General features: G+C 34.0%; 1 protein-coding gene across 20 annotated transcripts in view; it reads right to left on the bottom strand.

The window, feature by feature from the left end:
* The window catches only part of MPDZ (multiple PDZ domain crumbs cell polarity complex component), a 165,520-nt gene that overhangs the window by 63,206 nt on the left and 84,749 nt on the right, over positions 1 to 17,565 (bottom strand). For all 20 annotated transcript variants that reach the window (XM_032300209.1, XM_032300210.1, XM_032300215.1 and 17 more), the window contains 4 exons: positions 16,781 to 16,897; positions 13,862 to 14,029; positions 6,708 to 6,989; positions 6,327 to 6,450 (listed from right to left, as the gene is read on the bottom strand). In XM_032300209.1, the coding sequence (XP_032156100.1) occupies positions 6,327 to 6,450; positions 6,708 to 6,989; positions 13,862 to 14,029; positions 16,781 to 16,897 (691 nt within the window). The remainder of the gene's footprint in view (positions 1 to 6,326; positions 6,451 to 6,707; positions 6,990 to 13,861; positions 14,030 to 16,780; positions 16,898 to 17,565) is intronic.

The raw sequence follows: 17,565 nt of genomic DNA, 5'->3' as shown, positions 1-17,565 counted from the left end.
CTGCCTTCCATTATTGTCTCCTTTAACGCATAATTCCCACAGAAGACAGAGGGACCATTACAAAAAAAGACAAGTCACATCCTATTAGTCCCTTGGCTGCAACTCTTCGATAGTTTCCTGTTGTAGTAAAACACAACACACTTGCTCAGCACAGACTATAGGCCAGGGGTACACTGGCCTTTGCAGTGTGTATCCCTGCTTTGTGTTATGTCCTTCTTGACTCCCTGAATTCTAGCCACAAATACATCTAGTCTCTGCCCATTTTGAAGTCTTTGTCTGACACCTTCTTTCTGCAGCTCTTGCACAGATAACTCTCACTCTTCCATATCACTTCCTCAAATGTCCTTCTGGAAGAGCAAGTCAGCTTTTCTGGGCCCTGGCTCCCCTCCAGATGCCGGCCCGACCCTGTCTCTGCCTAGCTCCAGAACTCCGGGCCCTCTCTGAGTGGTGGCAAGGGCCCGAGGGCCCCAGGCACCAGCAAGCCACGGGGGCCTAGGGCTGCCATGGCGGGTCTTGACAGAGCAGCCCTGGGCTCCAGGATAAGCGGCAGGCCGGTGGGAGAGAGTGAGCTGATAGTTAGGGGATGGCTGTGGAGGCAGTGAGGCCCAGAGGCGGCTTGGGAGGAGGCAGGGCCCAAATGTTCCCTTTGCATCCGATCCTCACTCTATTCCTTGAAAAATACAGAACTTTTAAAAATTATATTTAAAACTTTGCAAAAATAATGTAAGTTCACTTAAAATGAAGTGTTGAAAGTTTCTTCCAAAACAAAATTATATAATTAAACAAGATAAGGAGAGATATAAAGCTACCAGGGTATTTATAAAACCTTCTTTGACAGATGTCACAAATTCCTTTTTAGGTTTTTATATATTTTAAAAAATGATGTCTTTCCAAATATTAATTCTACTCATACCAAATTAGATATGGTATTTCAAACATTGTAAAAAATGATTCTGATTATGTTTTTAGCCTAATAGTTCGTGCCTGGATATGGCAATCCAAGCTCCTACTTATTGCTTTCTGATAGAAATAAAACATTTTTAAATGTACTTAAAACATTCAGGTAAGACTCATAGTAACAATTTTCAAGTGTATTGTTAAGAAGACATCTCTGCTTACCATAAAATAATAAGATACCATTTCAGGCGAGCAAAAAGACTGGCTCTGAAAATTTTCAAAAGGTACTCTAGTTTTTAACTGATAAAGCCACCTTTCTCCCACCAATACCCACAACACAACCGTACTTTGGTAAAATAAGAATGTGTCAGCACAAGGTAAACTTTAACTCAGTGAATCACACTGGGAATCCAACTCACCGTCTTATTCTCATTAGCACCAGTCAGACTACAAAAGGTAAAACACAGACATGAAACATATCATGAGCTATGGCCAACATGATCTCTGAATTCACTTTTAATAGCATATTTAACTCGCGACTCTCAGCTACGAAGGCTGTCAGGTCACATCAACCATGTAAACCAAAAAGTCAACATCAGTTAGCTGAGCTTATACTTTCCTTTTACCAAATGACAATTTTCAAGGTTGAGTCACTTGGGGGTAATCTCCACTAACTAGATTTTGGTTGTAATTTGTAAGATCTCTCAATTTTTTCCTGGAAGAAGCATCAAAGAATATCTAAATCCCAAATCATGAACTTTGGAACTAGAGAACTGGTTACAAATCTGAATTCCACCACTTCCAATCAGTACAAGCTTGGGCAACTGACCTAACCTCACACAGGGCCTCAGTTTACTTATCTCTTAAAAGGGATGGCATTTTCTCTTATGGTTGTTTAAAGAATTAAGTGAGAAACACTTATGTATAGTAAAACTTTCAAAGTACCTGACACAAAGTGTACAACAAAATTTAGTCAGAAAACTAAAAACAACACAAAACTCATAAAATATGTTTAAAATGAAAACCAAGGTTACATTGCTCCCTAAAGACTAAATGTAAATCTTAATTCAGTTTTAAAATGAAGCTTGTTATTACAACAATCATAATGTGACCTTGGGTAACTCAAGTACTGAATGTATTGTATGGTATATGTGAAAATCAGAGACAGGTTTGAGTTCTCACTCTTCGTCTTTAAGGGTTGAGTAATTTCAAAGAAATTCCTAAGTCTGTCTATGTTTCTGTATCTATCAGTGAAGGGAAGATAAGATCTTCCTTTCCTTTGTTTTCCCCTGAAGGACCTTGCTTTTTACCTTCAAGTCCAAACACCACATCATTAACCAATGGACCAAAACTTATCAAAAAGCATCAAGATTAGGATTTTTTAATGATCATTATACGCATGTGGACATTAATATATCTGTATTTCTGTATACAACATTTTCACTCTACATTTAACAAAGTTTAAAAACCTGAATGATTCATGAAATCAAAACAATGGATTATAACAGTTTTTACAGAAACCTGTCATTTATTAATAACTTCTTCTGGTCATCAGTAGGCAAAGAAACAAATTATTACTCACAAAGCTAAAACTGCAAACAATCTCATATAGCCGATTATGGGGAGACTGTGAATCTAAGAAAGTGAGCTCACTGATAGAACCTTTCATAACTTACTTTTCCACCAGCACAAAGCCAGCCTCTATTTAGACTTCCTAAAATACTATTTATCACACTTTTTGTTACTTCAAGTTGTACAGTCAACGCCTGATTAAATTGAATGCTTAAATTTTTACATAGATTTTTCAAGATTCCTTTACATTTAGTTATTCAAAGTGCTATAGAAATTGGAACATTGAGCATCTCCTACCAAATGATATAACAGAGTAATGTTCTTGTCTTGGCATGCTGTAAATTTTAACCCCAAAACGCCAGAGAAGCCTCACTGGGTCCCAGGAAATCAAAAACCCAGGGAAAAAGCCCTATAAACATATTAGGCATATCAATAATGGAAATGAAACAGAAAAGTTAAACTAATTGTGATTTATACTTTTATATCACAGTGTGAATGGTAAACTAAATGGTGCTGTAATTTCACACCTAAATGTTTTACTTTATTTATTTATTTATTTTTTTTTTTGAGACAGAGTTTCGCTCTTGTCACCTAGGCTGGAGTACAGTGGCTCGATCTCAGCTCACTGCCTCAGTCTCCCAAGTAGTTGGAATTATAGGCACCCACCACCACACCTGGATAATTTTTGTGTTTTTAGTAGAGACGGGGTTTTGTCATGTTGGGCAGGCTGGTCTTGAACTTCTGAATTCAGGTGATCTGCCTGCTTCGGCCTTCCAAAGTACTGGGATTACAGGTGTGAGCCACCACGTCCAGACAATGTTTTACTTTCACTAAACAAATGAAAGGGCTCTTTTATACTTTAATTTTAAAGTCAGGTGTTGAGGTTTAAAGGGATTTCTAGAGATGATGGAAAAACACTTTTACCTTTCACTGTTTTCTTCTAATAACTTTATTAACCTAGCATATTTTTATATTAAAGCTTAAAAACTAAGGTGGAAGCAACTCAAGTGTCTATCAATAGATGAATGAATAAACAAAGTACAGTGTATACATATAATGGAATATTGTTCAGCCTTAAAAAGGAAATTCTGATAAATGCTACAACATGGATGAACCTTGAAGACATTATACCCTGTCACACAAGGATAAATATTTTATGATTCCACCTATATGAAGCATTTGGTCAAATTCAGAGACAGAAAAATGAATGGTAGTTGATAGGGGACTGGTAGAGAGAGCAATGGGGAACAACTGTTTAATGGATACAGAGTTTCAACTGGGGAAAATAAAAACATTCTGGGGATGGATGGTGATGATGGCTGCACAACAATGTAAATGCACTTAATGCCACAGAAATGCACTCCTAAAAATGATGAAAATGGTCAATTTTATGTTAGTATATTTTACCACAATAAAAAAATTGATGTATCTTGACATATTAGCAGAATATATAAGAAAATCCATATACTTTCCCCAATAGATGAAGAAACGCTTTGACAAAATTCAACATTCTCACAATCAATTAAAATTGGTAAGCAGGCAAGGCAGGATGGTTCACACCTGTAATGCTAGCACTTTGGGAGACCGAGAAAGGCAGATTGCCTGAGCTCAGGAGTTCAAGACCAGCCTGGGCAACATAATGAAACCCCATCTCTACTAAAATACTAAAATTCAGCTGGGCGTGGTGGCAGAGGTCTGTAATTCCAGCTATTTAGGAAGCTGAGAAGTACAAGAATTGCTTGAACCTACACAGTGGAAGTTGCAGTTTGCCGAGATCATACCACTGTACTCCAGCCTGGGCAACAAAGCAAAAACTCTGTCAGAAAAAAAAAAAAAAAAAAAAAAATTGGTAAGCAACCCAAATAGATTGCAAAATCTGATGTACCCAAACCATGGCTCTTACAAGAGCCTCCTAAATGCTTCACCAACCTAGGCTGAATGCCCTTCTTAAAACACAAATCTGGTCATGTCACTCTCCTGTCCCTAGCTCCTGCTGCCTACAGGAAGCATAAGGCAGTAGATGGCTGCTGCAGAAGTTCTGCGTGCTGCACACAAACCCATCCAGCAATTGTCTCCCACTTCTTACTTTGCAGGTCATCACAACACACTTCATTCATACAGAACTAGTTTCAGTAATATTTCACATCTCTCTGCTTTACTTCTAACAGCTTTCAACTTTTTCCAGTTCCTTAACTATGTGGTAAAAACATCCTCTTTTTAGACCTAAATCATACATCTCCTCTTTTCTGAAACCATTCTAAATTTCTCCACACCCGGAGAGTAGGGATTAGTTGTTCCCTCTTTTAAGCCTTCAGTGTTCTCTGTGTAAGTATCTATCATAGCATGTACAATATTTTAATGCCTTTAGGATTTTAAATGTCAATTTAAATCCTACTCTCTTAAACTTGTGTTCTTTGAGAACAATGGTAATATTATGGTGTCTCTGCATAGTGGGTATAGTATGAAAATAAATGTTTCTAGTTTAGCAAATATAATAGAATAATAGTGCTTAAATGGGTTTTGCAAAATCTCTGTCTTACTAATCGTTCAAAAAAAATGGCTTCAACGGCCAGTTAAATGTGAAAAATGCTACATTTGATAATCTCTTAGTGATTCACAATGCACACTGGAGTATAAAAGATATTGAAAGGTAAAAAGAAAACTGTCTTCTTAAATTTATCTCATCCCAAACTTTTAAACTTGGAACTCATCTATAACTCCTATTAACATCCTACAGAACTAATATTTTGAGTAATGCGGCATCAGGAACACTAAAGCCGATGAAATAATTCTGGCATGGCTTAGATATCTGTATCATAATTAATGAGTATGGAAAGTTCTGCAGTTCAAACTTTGTATCATCTTATTAAATGTAATATATATAAGAAATATTATAATACAGAAATTATCTGCTATAATTCTGTTTAGCTGCTGTTGATAGTACCCCGCCACCACCAAATGGAAAAAAATCTTGGAAACTAAGGCTGAAATCCCACTCATCAAGTAAGCACTGCTGGATTTCTCTGACAAATCTCAAAACTTAAGGTAATAAGACCCTGCCTTAAGACATCAATGTAAAAGGTAGTGGTTGGTTACTTCATAGAAGGAAAAGGATCTCTGGTGCTGAATTAACCAGAGTCTTGGGCTGCATTTAAACACTTAGAGCAATCTACCATCCTATTTATCGAAAAGGACAGGGCTGAGTCACATGACTGTATAATTGAACGAGAGAACAAATGTGCTCTGCCTCGACACAGTTTTAGCTATTGTAATTATGGTATTTCTACAGAAAGTCTTCTTTGCCCAATTCAGAGGGTTTTGTGGGTAAAAGAGGACACAAAATCCTGCCACCTGGGAAGTCCTACTGAATAACTCACATTTACATTTTGGTACTGGCACACCTGGTTGTCTTTTTAGTCTTTCTTTCAGTGAGTGAAAGAAATTAAATACAGACTGACTTATACATCACTGGTACATTCAAAGAAACTAATAATTTACTTTTCCAAAGAATTTAGAATTCTAAATTGCTGACTTTTCCTTTTCTAAGAATTCCCTTTCTGATTTGCTGTTTCATACACAATTCATATATCTTTTACTGAATGTAAATGAGGCTTGTGAATACTCTGAAATAATTAAGAGAATGAGGGATTTCTGCTCACATGAAGTAAACAAACCTGTAAACCATTTCAGAAAAAATAATGAGGACACAGAAAGAAAAACTATAAAAACTAAAGGAAAATTTCTACCATCTGTTCTCTTATCTACAGCAAAAAATATTGAAATTTACCATATTCAATATTTCCCCTTGGTCAAGGGGGTTAAGAAGTAGAGGTATATGAGGAAAATGAGAAACTTACCTAAGCTAGAATTGCCTTTTGCTATAGTAATAGTCCTTTCAAAAGATTCTTCGGATACATTTTGAAGCATGACACACTCAGCATTAGAGGACAGGGAGCTCTGTTCAAGTAGGTACTCAGAGCTCTGTAAGAAAGAAAAAACAAGTCACAAGTCACATGGAAAGGGAAACTAGACTTTGGAATGTGATTTCAACATCATGCATATTCTCTAATTGATTGTGCTTTTTCTGCAAGAACCTACAACCAAAACAAGTTCATAGGTTGCTTTCTGAAAATCTTAGCGTCAAGAAGCACTAATTCCAAATGAAGAAATTAGCCAGAATAACCCTTCACTATTCCCTACCTCATCATAAAACACAAACCATATCTTTAAAATATTACCTTTCCAGCTGAATCGGGTAGCACAGAAGGAAGTTCTGCACTTGATATAACTTCACTAGGTAAATGAGATTCATTCCACACTATTGTGTTTTCACATTCACATTGTTGTTCAATAGCATTTGCAGGTGTGTAGTCATTTATAGTAAAGCCAGAAGTAGTCCCCATAATTATGTCTACTGAAGGTGTATTCTCATCCTGTCTTTGTAGGAGATTCTGGGTATATAGTTCCTCCAAAGACATATGGAGATCAAGCACTGGATCAGAAGAATTTTCGATAACATCCTGGTGGTTGAAAAAAAAAATTAAAAAATAAATAAAAAATGTGACCAGTATTACATCAATGTAATTCATAACATCACTTCTTAATGAACAACAATTTAGTAAAACATAAAACATAACAATTATTTATTACTCAAAAACCCTTAACAAACATACAATTCTTCACTTAGCAGATTTTCTGCATATCTGTATTTTCATAAATCCTTTTAAATACGTTTCCTGCAAGTCATACATCTCATGTTCTACTGAGTTATACTTGTACAAGATACTGTACATAAGATCATTTAGATATAATACTATGTTCTTTCTACAAATAAAATTATTCAGAGTTCAAATTACATAGAAGAGCAAGTAACAAACTTCCAAATCTCACTTTAAGTGTAGTTTGTTTCCTATCAGTCTGAAGTTCCTATTTATTATGAGATCAAGAACATAAAAACTATGACATTAATTGGTTCGGACTCACAAAAGCCTCCAAGACAAAATTATTTTGATAGGCATTTATAAGCAGCTCTGGAGAAGAACAGAAAGCTTTACAATTCAGATTACCATAGGAAAAATTTGCATAAATATTGTGTAAGATATAACAGAAGGAATAGTAAAATGGGATGTCATAAAATGTAGGCTCTAAATCCAGGCTCTGTGATTAACAATCTGTAGATCACAGAAGCTCTCTGGTCTTTATATTAGACAATTTCTACAATCCGCTGAAACTAAAATTTTACAGTTCTATATAAATATGTGGATCTACTTATAACAGATATATTGCAATACTAATGTGCTTTGGGCAAGCAGTCACTTCATAAACTGCTGTTGAATAAACCTATCAGATTTCCCTTCAATTCTTTTATTGATATTTTTAATGTATAAAAGTATCATATGAATATATTATTGCATAAAAGATTCAAGATACAGACATGTATTGTGTATGCATACAGAATACAATATGAAGAGTCTTTGCTATGGCTCCTATTTCCATTCCCTTCGCCAGTAAAAATGACTGGCATCAGTTAGGTGTTTATCCATCAAATTTTTAATGCATTTGTATCATATATACATACAACTACACTTGTACATACTCACACATTAGAAGCAGATATAGCAGATATACATTTTTAAAAACTAAACACAATCATACAATAAATAGCATTTTTACTTTTTTTGCAGTATCTTTGCATCTTGATGTGAGTTTAAAAACAAGTCAACTTTAATCTTCTTATGGCTGTAAGTTATTCCTAAGTATGAAAGACACTGGTGTGTAAACTCTGAAGCCAGGATGCCTGAGTTCAAATGCTGGCTCACCATTAATTAAATGTTAGAGCTTTGACAAGTTACTTAAACATTATGCCTTGGCTCTCTCATCTACTAATTGGGGAAAATAATAGAACCTAATACAGGACTGTTGGGAGGACAGACAGTATTAATACTCACAAAGTACTAAAAACAGGCCTTAATAGAAAATGACCAATAATTGTAAGCTACTGCTGTAATTTATATTCTACAACTTTGTGCATACGTGTAAAGATATATTCACTATGAATCACTAGAATTGCAGTGGTTGGTCAAATGATATGCACACTTAAAATATTTGTACATACTGTTAAATTGTCTTCCAATTTTCTCTTGCAAAAGGAAAATACAGGAATACCTGTTAATGAATCTTGCCAGCCCTAGATTAGTTTGGCAATTTGATTTATAATAAATATATTCATTAATGTTTTACTATGTGTGTTCCTAACAGTTATCAAGGATACGCCATTTGTATTTCTTCTGTTAACACCATCTTCATATTCTTTATCCAACGTTGTCTCAGAGTTCAAATTACACAAAGAAGCAAATAACTTATAATTTCAAATTTCACTTAAAATGCAATTCAGTTCTAATTACTTTGAAGTTTCTATTTGTGAAGTGACCAAGAACATAAAAAGTATGATATTAATTGATCTGGATTCACAGGTGCCTCCAAGAAAAAATTATCTTAATAGGCATTTACAGGTATTCATGATGAAGAATAGACATTCTTCTTGTCATTGTCATAGTCTGAATACGAAGTCTTTATAATATACACTGCAAATAATCTCCCAGTCTGCACTTGTCTTTAAGTTTAATAGGTAATATTTTGTCATGCAGAAGTTATTTCTGTAACCAAATTTGTCATTTTTTTTTGTGCTTCTGTGTTTTATGTATTACTTAATAAGTCCTTCCACAAAAAGTAAATGAAATGCTTTTTAGTATTTTTCTTCTACTTTATAAATGCTTTGTTTTAGATTTTAACCACCTAGATTTATTTCAGGGTGTGGTATGAGATATGGGTCTGTCATTTTTTTCCTAAATGGGTAATTAATTGCTCCAGCACAATTTATTATATACTCTTTTCCTTGAATGTAAGTTATTATCTCTCTAGAATTATCAGATATTCCCAGTACAAAGAATTGAGGCAAGTGGAAATATCATATAAGCAATTAACATCTGTAGCATCTTCAGAAACAAATGATAGGAAGGCAACAATCTCCACATTTCAGGATCTAAACAATAACATGTTGGTTCCCTCACCCAACTTTGATAATTTTATTCTTATGAAAAATAACAATGTACTTACTACAGAATTGGTTAGCTTCCATATTACTAAATTTATTATAATAATTAGCAGTACATCATCTCCCCTATGCCTCAAACAAAGATAACAATCAAAACTGCTTTTCATTAGAAAAAGAGGTCAAGTCACCCTTGTTAGCTGGGGTGTACTGTAAATGGTATAACAGTCCCATGCATTATTCATGAAGGAGTTAACACAGACACATAGAAAAGAAAGAGCTAATCAACACAGTAGACAACATACGCCCACTTCAGAAACGTTTCTGGTTGCTCAACAACCAACTCAGTTTTATTTTTAAAAGTCTTATGGATCTAAAAGAAAAACAGTTCTTCCCTCATAAGATGTACAAAAATAACCACAATTTCCCAGTGCAACTTGATATCTAAAGCGAAGTCTTTCAAAAGTCTATATTAATATGTGACTTCACTTGATATATTCTTGTCCTCAGTAAAAAACTGGAAAAAGGTTACATTAAAATGTTAAACATACTTTTAAAAAGTTCTATTTCTTAAGTGCAATGCATAAATTAAGGTTAGACTTCGACATATAATTTACCCAGATAATATATTTACAAAAATGAACTAAATAGTTGAGTATTCAATAGCCACTACCTACTCTTCTCTAATAAGCAGTCTACCAGAGAATTATTATTATACTTTAAAAAAATATATTGCAAGCACAGCTGCTCCAACTGTCCTTCTCCCACTCTTCCTTTAGTGTTTTGACTCTGATGCTGCTAAGGGAAAAGGTAACATCTTTTATACCTTTGAGAGCCTGCAATTTTGTAACTAAGACTTTCACAGTCACTCCCATCATTTTGATTACAGTGATTTAGTTTTTTATTCTAACCCCATCTGCAAAAAAAATAAAAATAAAATAAGAAACAGTATCAACATTCTAAACATGGATGTGAAGGCAATAATATTTTATGCTAGAGAATGACACTAAGTAAGAATTTGTGAGAATGTTCAGACCACTAAAAAATCATGAAGTCCGTTAGTTGAGTTTGATGCACAAGGTGCAAAAGGGTTCCTATCTTGACAAACATCAAGTTCAACCTGCACTAGAATCCAAAGTATTTCCTGGCAGAACTGATATTCAGGAATGAAGGACAGGCACCTCACTGGTAACAATATCATCTGTGGAGAGAGGAAGAGTATGGGTATATATGGGAGGGGAGGGTGTAGAGATGTGAATAAGGAGTAAAGGGGAAACTTCAATAGATATTAAATCTTTATCAGTTGTATTTTTAAACCAAAATAGGAAAAAATAAAACAAGTATGTTCTAAAAACCATGTTACGATTTTAAACAAAAGTCTGCAAATATTTAAATTTAAAAAATAATTATTTTTGTATTTTGTCATATCTTTGGAGGTAACAAGGAAAAAGAGTAAAATGATTAACCAAAGAAATTAAAACTTAAAAGAATAAGAAAGGAAAAAACCCACTGGCTATGGCCACGTTGCTTTTAAAATCCATTATTTCAATGACCTGCCTCTATTAAGCCAAAGGCCAAAGAGGCAGGTATATTTTTCAGGTTCTTGGGTAATGGTTATTTCTCTTAAATTGTTACATGGTAACTAATCAAATTAAGCAAACACATACTCTTTAAAAAAGTCAAGTAGAATGGATCCCCCAATTAGAGAATTTTGTGAGGAAGAGCCCCAACTTATAGCTACAGCCCTTTGGTGTTTAAGCTACCCTGGAAAGCGAGGCCTCCCTCTATGAAGAGTTTGTACTCTAGATGATTAGCACTGACCACTTACGGTAGTATAGCTGACCAAGGCCAAAAGACCATTTGTCAAGGGGAAGAGATAAGTAAAATGATTTCTTCATTTCCAGCTGCCATTTAAGGCTACAAGATTATCATATTTAGCAAAGTCAAAAATCTAAGATCCTTACACTCTATTTTATCCTTTTTTCAAATCAGGATAGAGGCATCTTTGTTTTCCTTTTTTTTTTTTTTTTTGAGACAGAGTCTCACTGTCACCAGGCTGAAAATGCAATAACGCAATCTCGGCTCGCTGTAACCTCTGCCTCCTGGATTCAAGCAATTCTGCCTCAGCCTCCTGAGTAGCTGGAACTACAGGTGCCCGCCACCATGCCCAGCTAATTTTGGTATTTTTAGTAGAGGTGGGGTTTCACCATGTTGGCCAGGATGGTCTTGATCTCCTGACCCTGGGATCTGCCCGCCTTGGCCTCCCACAGTTCTGGGATCACAGGCGTAAGCCACCATGTCCGGCTGCTATACCAATTTTTATTTCTAAAAATAAGATAAATTTAGTGCAAAGAAACAATGCATTATATATTTATTTTATTTACATAAAAATTTCAGTAAAAGTCTAGGTATTAAAAAGTTGTCAACAAAAATATAAAATGTTGCAGAGAAAACAGAGAGCATACAGGAGTTTCACAATGTGTTTTAAAACACCCTCATTAATGTCTTCTTTGTTGTTTTGTAGTTTAAGTATTTCAGTTGATAAACCAGCTTGCCAAAATTTGCCTCAACAAAAGAGTAAACTACTGGGGGGGAAAAAAAGGAGGCAAACACACTTCAATAAGCCAATATGTTGTGCTGCATACAGCCAGCATTTGCCCTGTAAAATATATGCTTCTCAGTATGCAGACTGTGTAATCCCTTTAAGTAACAATTACTAAGTTAAACAATGCAATCTGTCCACTGGCAAGAAGAAGTATGCTATGCTGTGGATTAGGAGATTCCATCAGGAGATGAACTCCGCTTCCAGCCCTGAGGCCAGCAAAGACTGAACACATTCCAGACAGGACACAGCCAGACAGACAGTCTCAGGTGTGGTAAGAGAGGAGCAGCTGCTCCACTCAAGATTATACTTTGCAAACCAATTCAAGGAGATTGCCCAGCATCATTTGCAAGGATAACAGGTGCACCTTGAACATAAAAGAAAAAATGCTTTAAAAATGTTCTGGCCAAAAAATCTGTTAATTAGGAAAGGAGGAAAACTGTGCTAGACCTATGGAAATTCCACTTTCCAACTTATTCATAAATACTCCTTCCCACTGAATTCAACTTATGTAGAAAATACATATTTCATATATTAAAAAATATTGTCCAGTCTTTTCAACTTAATTTTAAATGTATGTTTATAGCATATTTCCGGCATAGAAAAAGAGAAAGTATATTCATATATGAACTCTTTGCCATGATTTAACAGATATAAACATTCTGACATATTTCCTTCAATCTCTCTTTCTTCATAATATGTTATAATGTATTAGACATTACATAGCTAAATTCCCATACTTCCTTTTTACTCCAAGGATAACTTCTTTTTTGAAGTTGAGAAGTGTCCTGCCAAAACAGTTTTAGATTTTACTACACACATGTACACACATATTCATAAAAAATATATGTTGAATTGCTTTGCATATCAATTTCCAAAAAACAACCAACCAATAAATTGAAAGAAAAATGAGTAACCCAATACAAAATGGCCAAAAGATATGAAGAAATCTTTGATGAAAAGTAAAAACCAAACGGCCAATATTATGAAAAAATATTCATTCTCATTAGTAATCAGGAAATCCAAATTAAAATAATAAGATATCATCTCAAACACAAAACACTGGATACACTTAAAAATATTACTTTTTGAACATTATAGAGTATGTCACCAAGAAAATGAATAGAGTTGGGGCATTTATGCCAATAATCTATTCCTAAAATATAAATGGCACAAATATGTCAAATAGTGACTAAACTCTTCATTCATATCCAGTGACATAAACATAATTTACCATTCACTGTGATTTTTTATGTAACGTATTCTTTGGCATCATTTTGTATAAAAACATATGACAGCGTTAAGTTTAACATAGCTAGTAAATGTTATATTAATGTAGTAAGTATTTTACTATCCAACTTTGCATAGAAGTCAGTTTTAAAACCATTAAGAAAATAAAGTTATTCTTGTAATTTTTCCAAAGTAGACACTGCTAAAAACACAACTTGAGAAATATATGTTAAATTTTTCTTTCTGACATGTAAATCCTAATCAAAGCTTGGAGCCTCTGTGTCTATCATTCTGTCTCAGACACTAAATTTAAATACTTTCTATTAATCTGAAAGTTATCTAACCAACATTAGCTAAATGAAATTGTACTTTACTCCAACAATGAATGCACAACTAGAGAAACATAATGTCTCTAATATGTTATTCCCACAACTCCCCGTAAGGACTGACCTCTGGAAAACTATACACAAGATTTTCTCATAAAAGAAAAATTGGCATTTCCTTTGTACCTTAGGAGGAGATGATGGAAGGGAGGAACCATAGTTCAGGCCATCACCACAAGAACTGCCATGAAGAGATAAAACAGAGGTTTGAGTAGAGTAGATGCTGTCATTATCAGGAGAGTATTGAGACTCAAATGTGGATTCATCCACTAAGTCAACATCATTTGTGTCCACCTAGAAATAAAACAATAGCGTCAGTTGGGAATTCTGTTCTATTACATATATGACAAACAACGTCCATTTGAAACTAAAAGGCAAACTGGTATCATTCTTTTATCTATTATTTTTCTATACGCCCTCTTCATTCTCATCAGAGACTGCTAATGCAGCAGAACAAGGACAAATAGCCCACCTACAGCAGAAAGTGCTGGCATACAAGGTTATTTTATTTCATCAATAAAAGGGCTAAAGGCAACAATTAACAAAGGGCCTGGATTAATTCTAAGTTTAAACAGATGCATAGTTAAGAAAAATATTTACTTTTTCTCAGTTCTCATGCCCAACTCTCATAATTTTATAATAAAATTGTGTCATAATTTTTCCTAGTCAACTAAAATAAACTGTTATTCAACAAGGGAGCTAGGCAATTATGCATTTGTAAGCCACACTAAAACTATATATTTTGTTTAAATTATCTTGAACTAGATTTTAAAACCATTCAAGTTGCAGAAACCAAAAAGAAAATCTGTGATTTCATGCTAAAATTATACTAACAAACAAGGGGCCTAATTATGATCTGGTTTTGGTGAAGCTTTAAGTTATAAACTTGTTAGAAAACTCATAAAGAGTGAGATAGAGAATTTCACTACATATTCTCTAATAATCCTATTGCTGTCTTCTGTCATAGAACAAAGAGAAATAATTAAATCATGATGAACTTGAAGTTCTTTTTGCAATTCACTCACAGTCATACCTTAGAATAGGTAGAAATGAAATATATAGTACCCTTCTCTGATATTACCAGCATTTTCTGTCTATCTTGACAAAATTTCCTATGTTTTATTTATTTATTTTTTGTAATTTCAACTTACTATTTGGCCAGGAGAAGTTAGGAGAATTGTAACATCATACCAGGTCACAGTCTTACCAAAAAAAAAAAAAAAAAAAAAACAACAACAACAACAACAAAAAACTATTAAAAATACCTGTGGCCCATTTTGAAGTCATTCTCTCTTCAGATACGTTTCATAGGCCCAATAATACATGTTCAAATTCACTAGTGAGTCACTATGCGGGAGGTTTACTCTTACAAATACACATAATGTACAACAATCTAGATAGACAGTGTTAACTAAGCCTTGTGTCATAGATTACAACACATATTTAAGTAACATTAAGGAAAGAATATCTCAATATAATTTGTACGTCTATTGTTGATGTCTTTGCATCTTAGGAGAATCTGTTTATTTATTGTAGAGATAAAACACTAAGGCCCAATCAATTGTTTATTTACTGTAGAGATAAAACACTAAGACCCAAAGAAGTTGAGTGACCAGTCCAAGATTACTTAGCTGGGTAGGGAGAAGATCCAGGATGCATATTACCATTATAAGATGCTAAGCTCACATAAAAGTGGAACTAATCTTCCTTTTCATTGGCATCCATTTGAAGAGGTTCAAGGAAGCCATGTAAACTCTAAAGAGAGTATTATTTCTTCCGGTACTTTAGAAACAATCATATAAAGTATATGTATATGTATATGTATCCTGCAACAATCAAAAAGTATTTTCTATGGCTGGGTACTATTTAACACCACAGTGCCTTATGTAATTCATTGTATATACTTAAGCTATCTAGTTTTGAAGTGCTAACCTAACACCCACGGAGAGCAGGGCAAGTTACCTGGTATGTTAAATACTACAGTATGAAATTATTGCATTTATTATAACACATACCAAAACTTTTCAAATGGCTATTTCAGGAGCTTGCAATTTTAAAATACTAACAAAAAGAATTATCTCCCCCAAAATTAGAATCAGCAAAATGTATATATGGTCAAAGAAATAATTCACTCTGTTTTAAAGCAAGGTGTGCACAGTTATAAATACATAATGAAGAATTTAACAGGTTTTAAACATTTCTCTAGTCTAACAAAATTAAAACAAGTATTTAAAAAGCAAGTATATTCCTTTCTAGCAACAGTGCACAACATTTGCCCCACAAAAAAAGTTAAGTCAGGAACCTAGCTCTAATAGTAGGGGTAAAGTGAACAGGATGTACTACTTGTATTTATAATGAGTAAATGTCACATGTATATTTATGCCTGGTACTTAGTTTTATCCTTTAGTTATTCATATAGCATTGTACCCTGCACCAGAAAAAAACTTTCTTCAGAGCAGAGTGGCTCCAAATACTTTTATTCCAATGGATACTTTTTTAAACATCAAACAGAAATAAAATTTTAATTAAATTTTTCTGGTAAATCAGTATATTTACTTAAATGTATTTATAGACAACATGGAATTTACCTTTCCTTAAAACTGTGATGTTCTTCATAACTGAACCAATTTATATGATTTTTACACTATTAATATCTAATGAAAAAAAGATACCTACTACCTCATTAAAAACAGCCAAAACACTGATTTGTGACTGAATACTGAACACGGTTAAAGAATGCCAAGAGATATCTAAGTATGAAGTTGGAGCAAACAAATGCTCCAATAACCTTAGATATGGTACAAAGATTAATTCTACATACTGCCACAATGCAATGCTAATTAAATTTTCCTCACAAATATTTTTCATATTGATTAAGGTTTTTCTTCCCAGTTTCATTTGTGAGAACTAAGTTGGAGAAAACATGTTTATCTTTCCAAAATATAATGTTGAACAAAGAATACAGATTTCTTCAGAATATTCTGAAAGGCAAAGTAAGACACACAAGGTTTCTGAAAGTAAGATTTATAAGTCATAGCCACTAACCAGAGCCAAGTCAGCCCTGAAGAGGGGTTTGTCAGCCAGCCCTTCTTCCTCACAGGAGTGTGGTGGGTAGAGAAAGGAATCCTCCTTAGCAGAAACATAACCTTCTTCTGGTGAAAGCTGCAGGGAAAATGGGTGTTCAAGGGCCAGTTCACGGAAAAGAGACAGAACAGCAACGAGGAAAGGAAATGGGAAAGGAAGGATAAAGGTAGGAAAAGTGATGGGGGAAGAGAAAGAAATAGGGAAGTTTTCAAATTATATGACTTTCACACAGAATGGTAAATATGAAATCTGATATTCATAGTTAACATTTATTTGATAAGAGACAATGAGGATTATTTATTCTAATATAAAAATCACCTGTTGGATGAGAATCCCTTTCTACTAATTTTTCTTTCTTATAAAAAATTGTTTTTCAAAATCAATGATTTTTTAAAATTCTGTGATAATCTTCTAGTTATTTTTATCTGCAAAATATTTTGGTCAAACAATGACTTCCTAATACAGAAATGAAACAACTTTTAGGTATTAAGAAATAAAAAGTTGCAGAAAAACAAAATATTAAGAAGAAATATCAGCTTCTGTCATCCCTTATAAAATATTATTTTAAATAATTCCATTTACTTGAAAAGGAATGTTACTAAACCCTACAGTGAACTCAATTTAGCATGGCTTAAAAAACAAAACTCTACATGTACACAGTCTGCTTAACTTGCAGTTTAGAGGTATTATATTCCAAACTTGGTCACACTGACAGGAAGGCTAACAAATTTATTCTACTCTCACAC

This window comes from Sapajus apella, unplaced genomic scaffold (genome assembly GCF_009761245.1).
Source record: "Sapajus apella isolate SASKATOON/1434 unplaced genomic scaffold, GSC_monkey_1.0 scaffold42, whole genome shotgun sequence".
NCBI lineage: Eukaryota > Metazoa > Chordata > Mammalia > Primates > Cebidae > Sapajus > Sapajus apella.
This window is presented reverse-complemented; position numbering and strand designations above follow the sequence as displayed.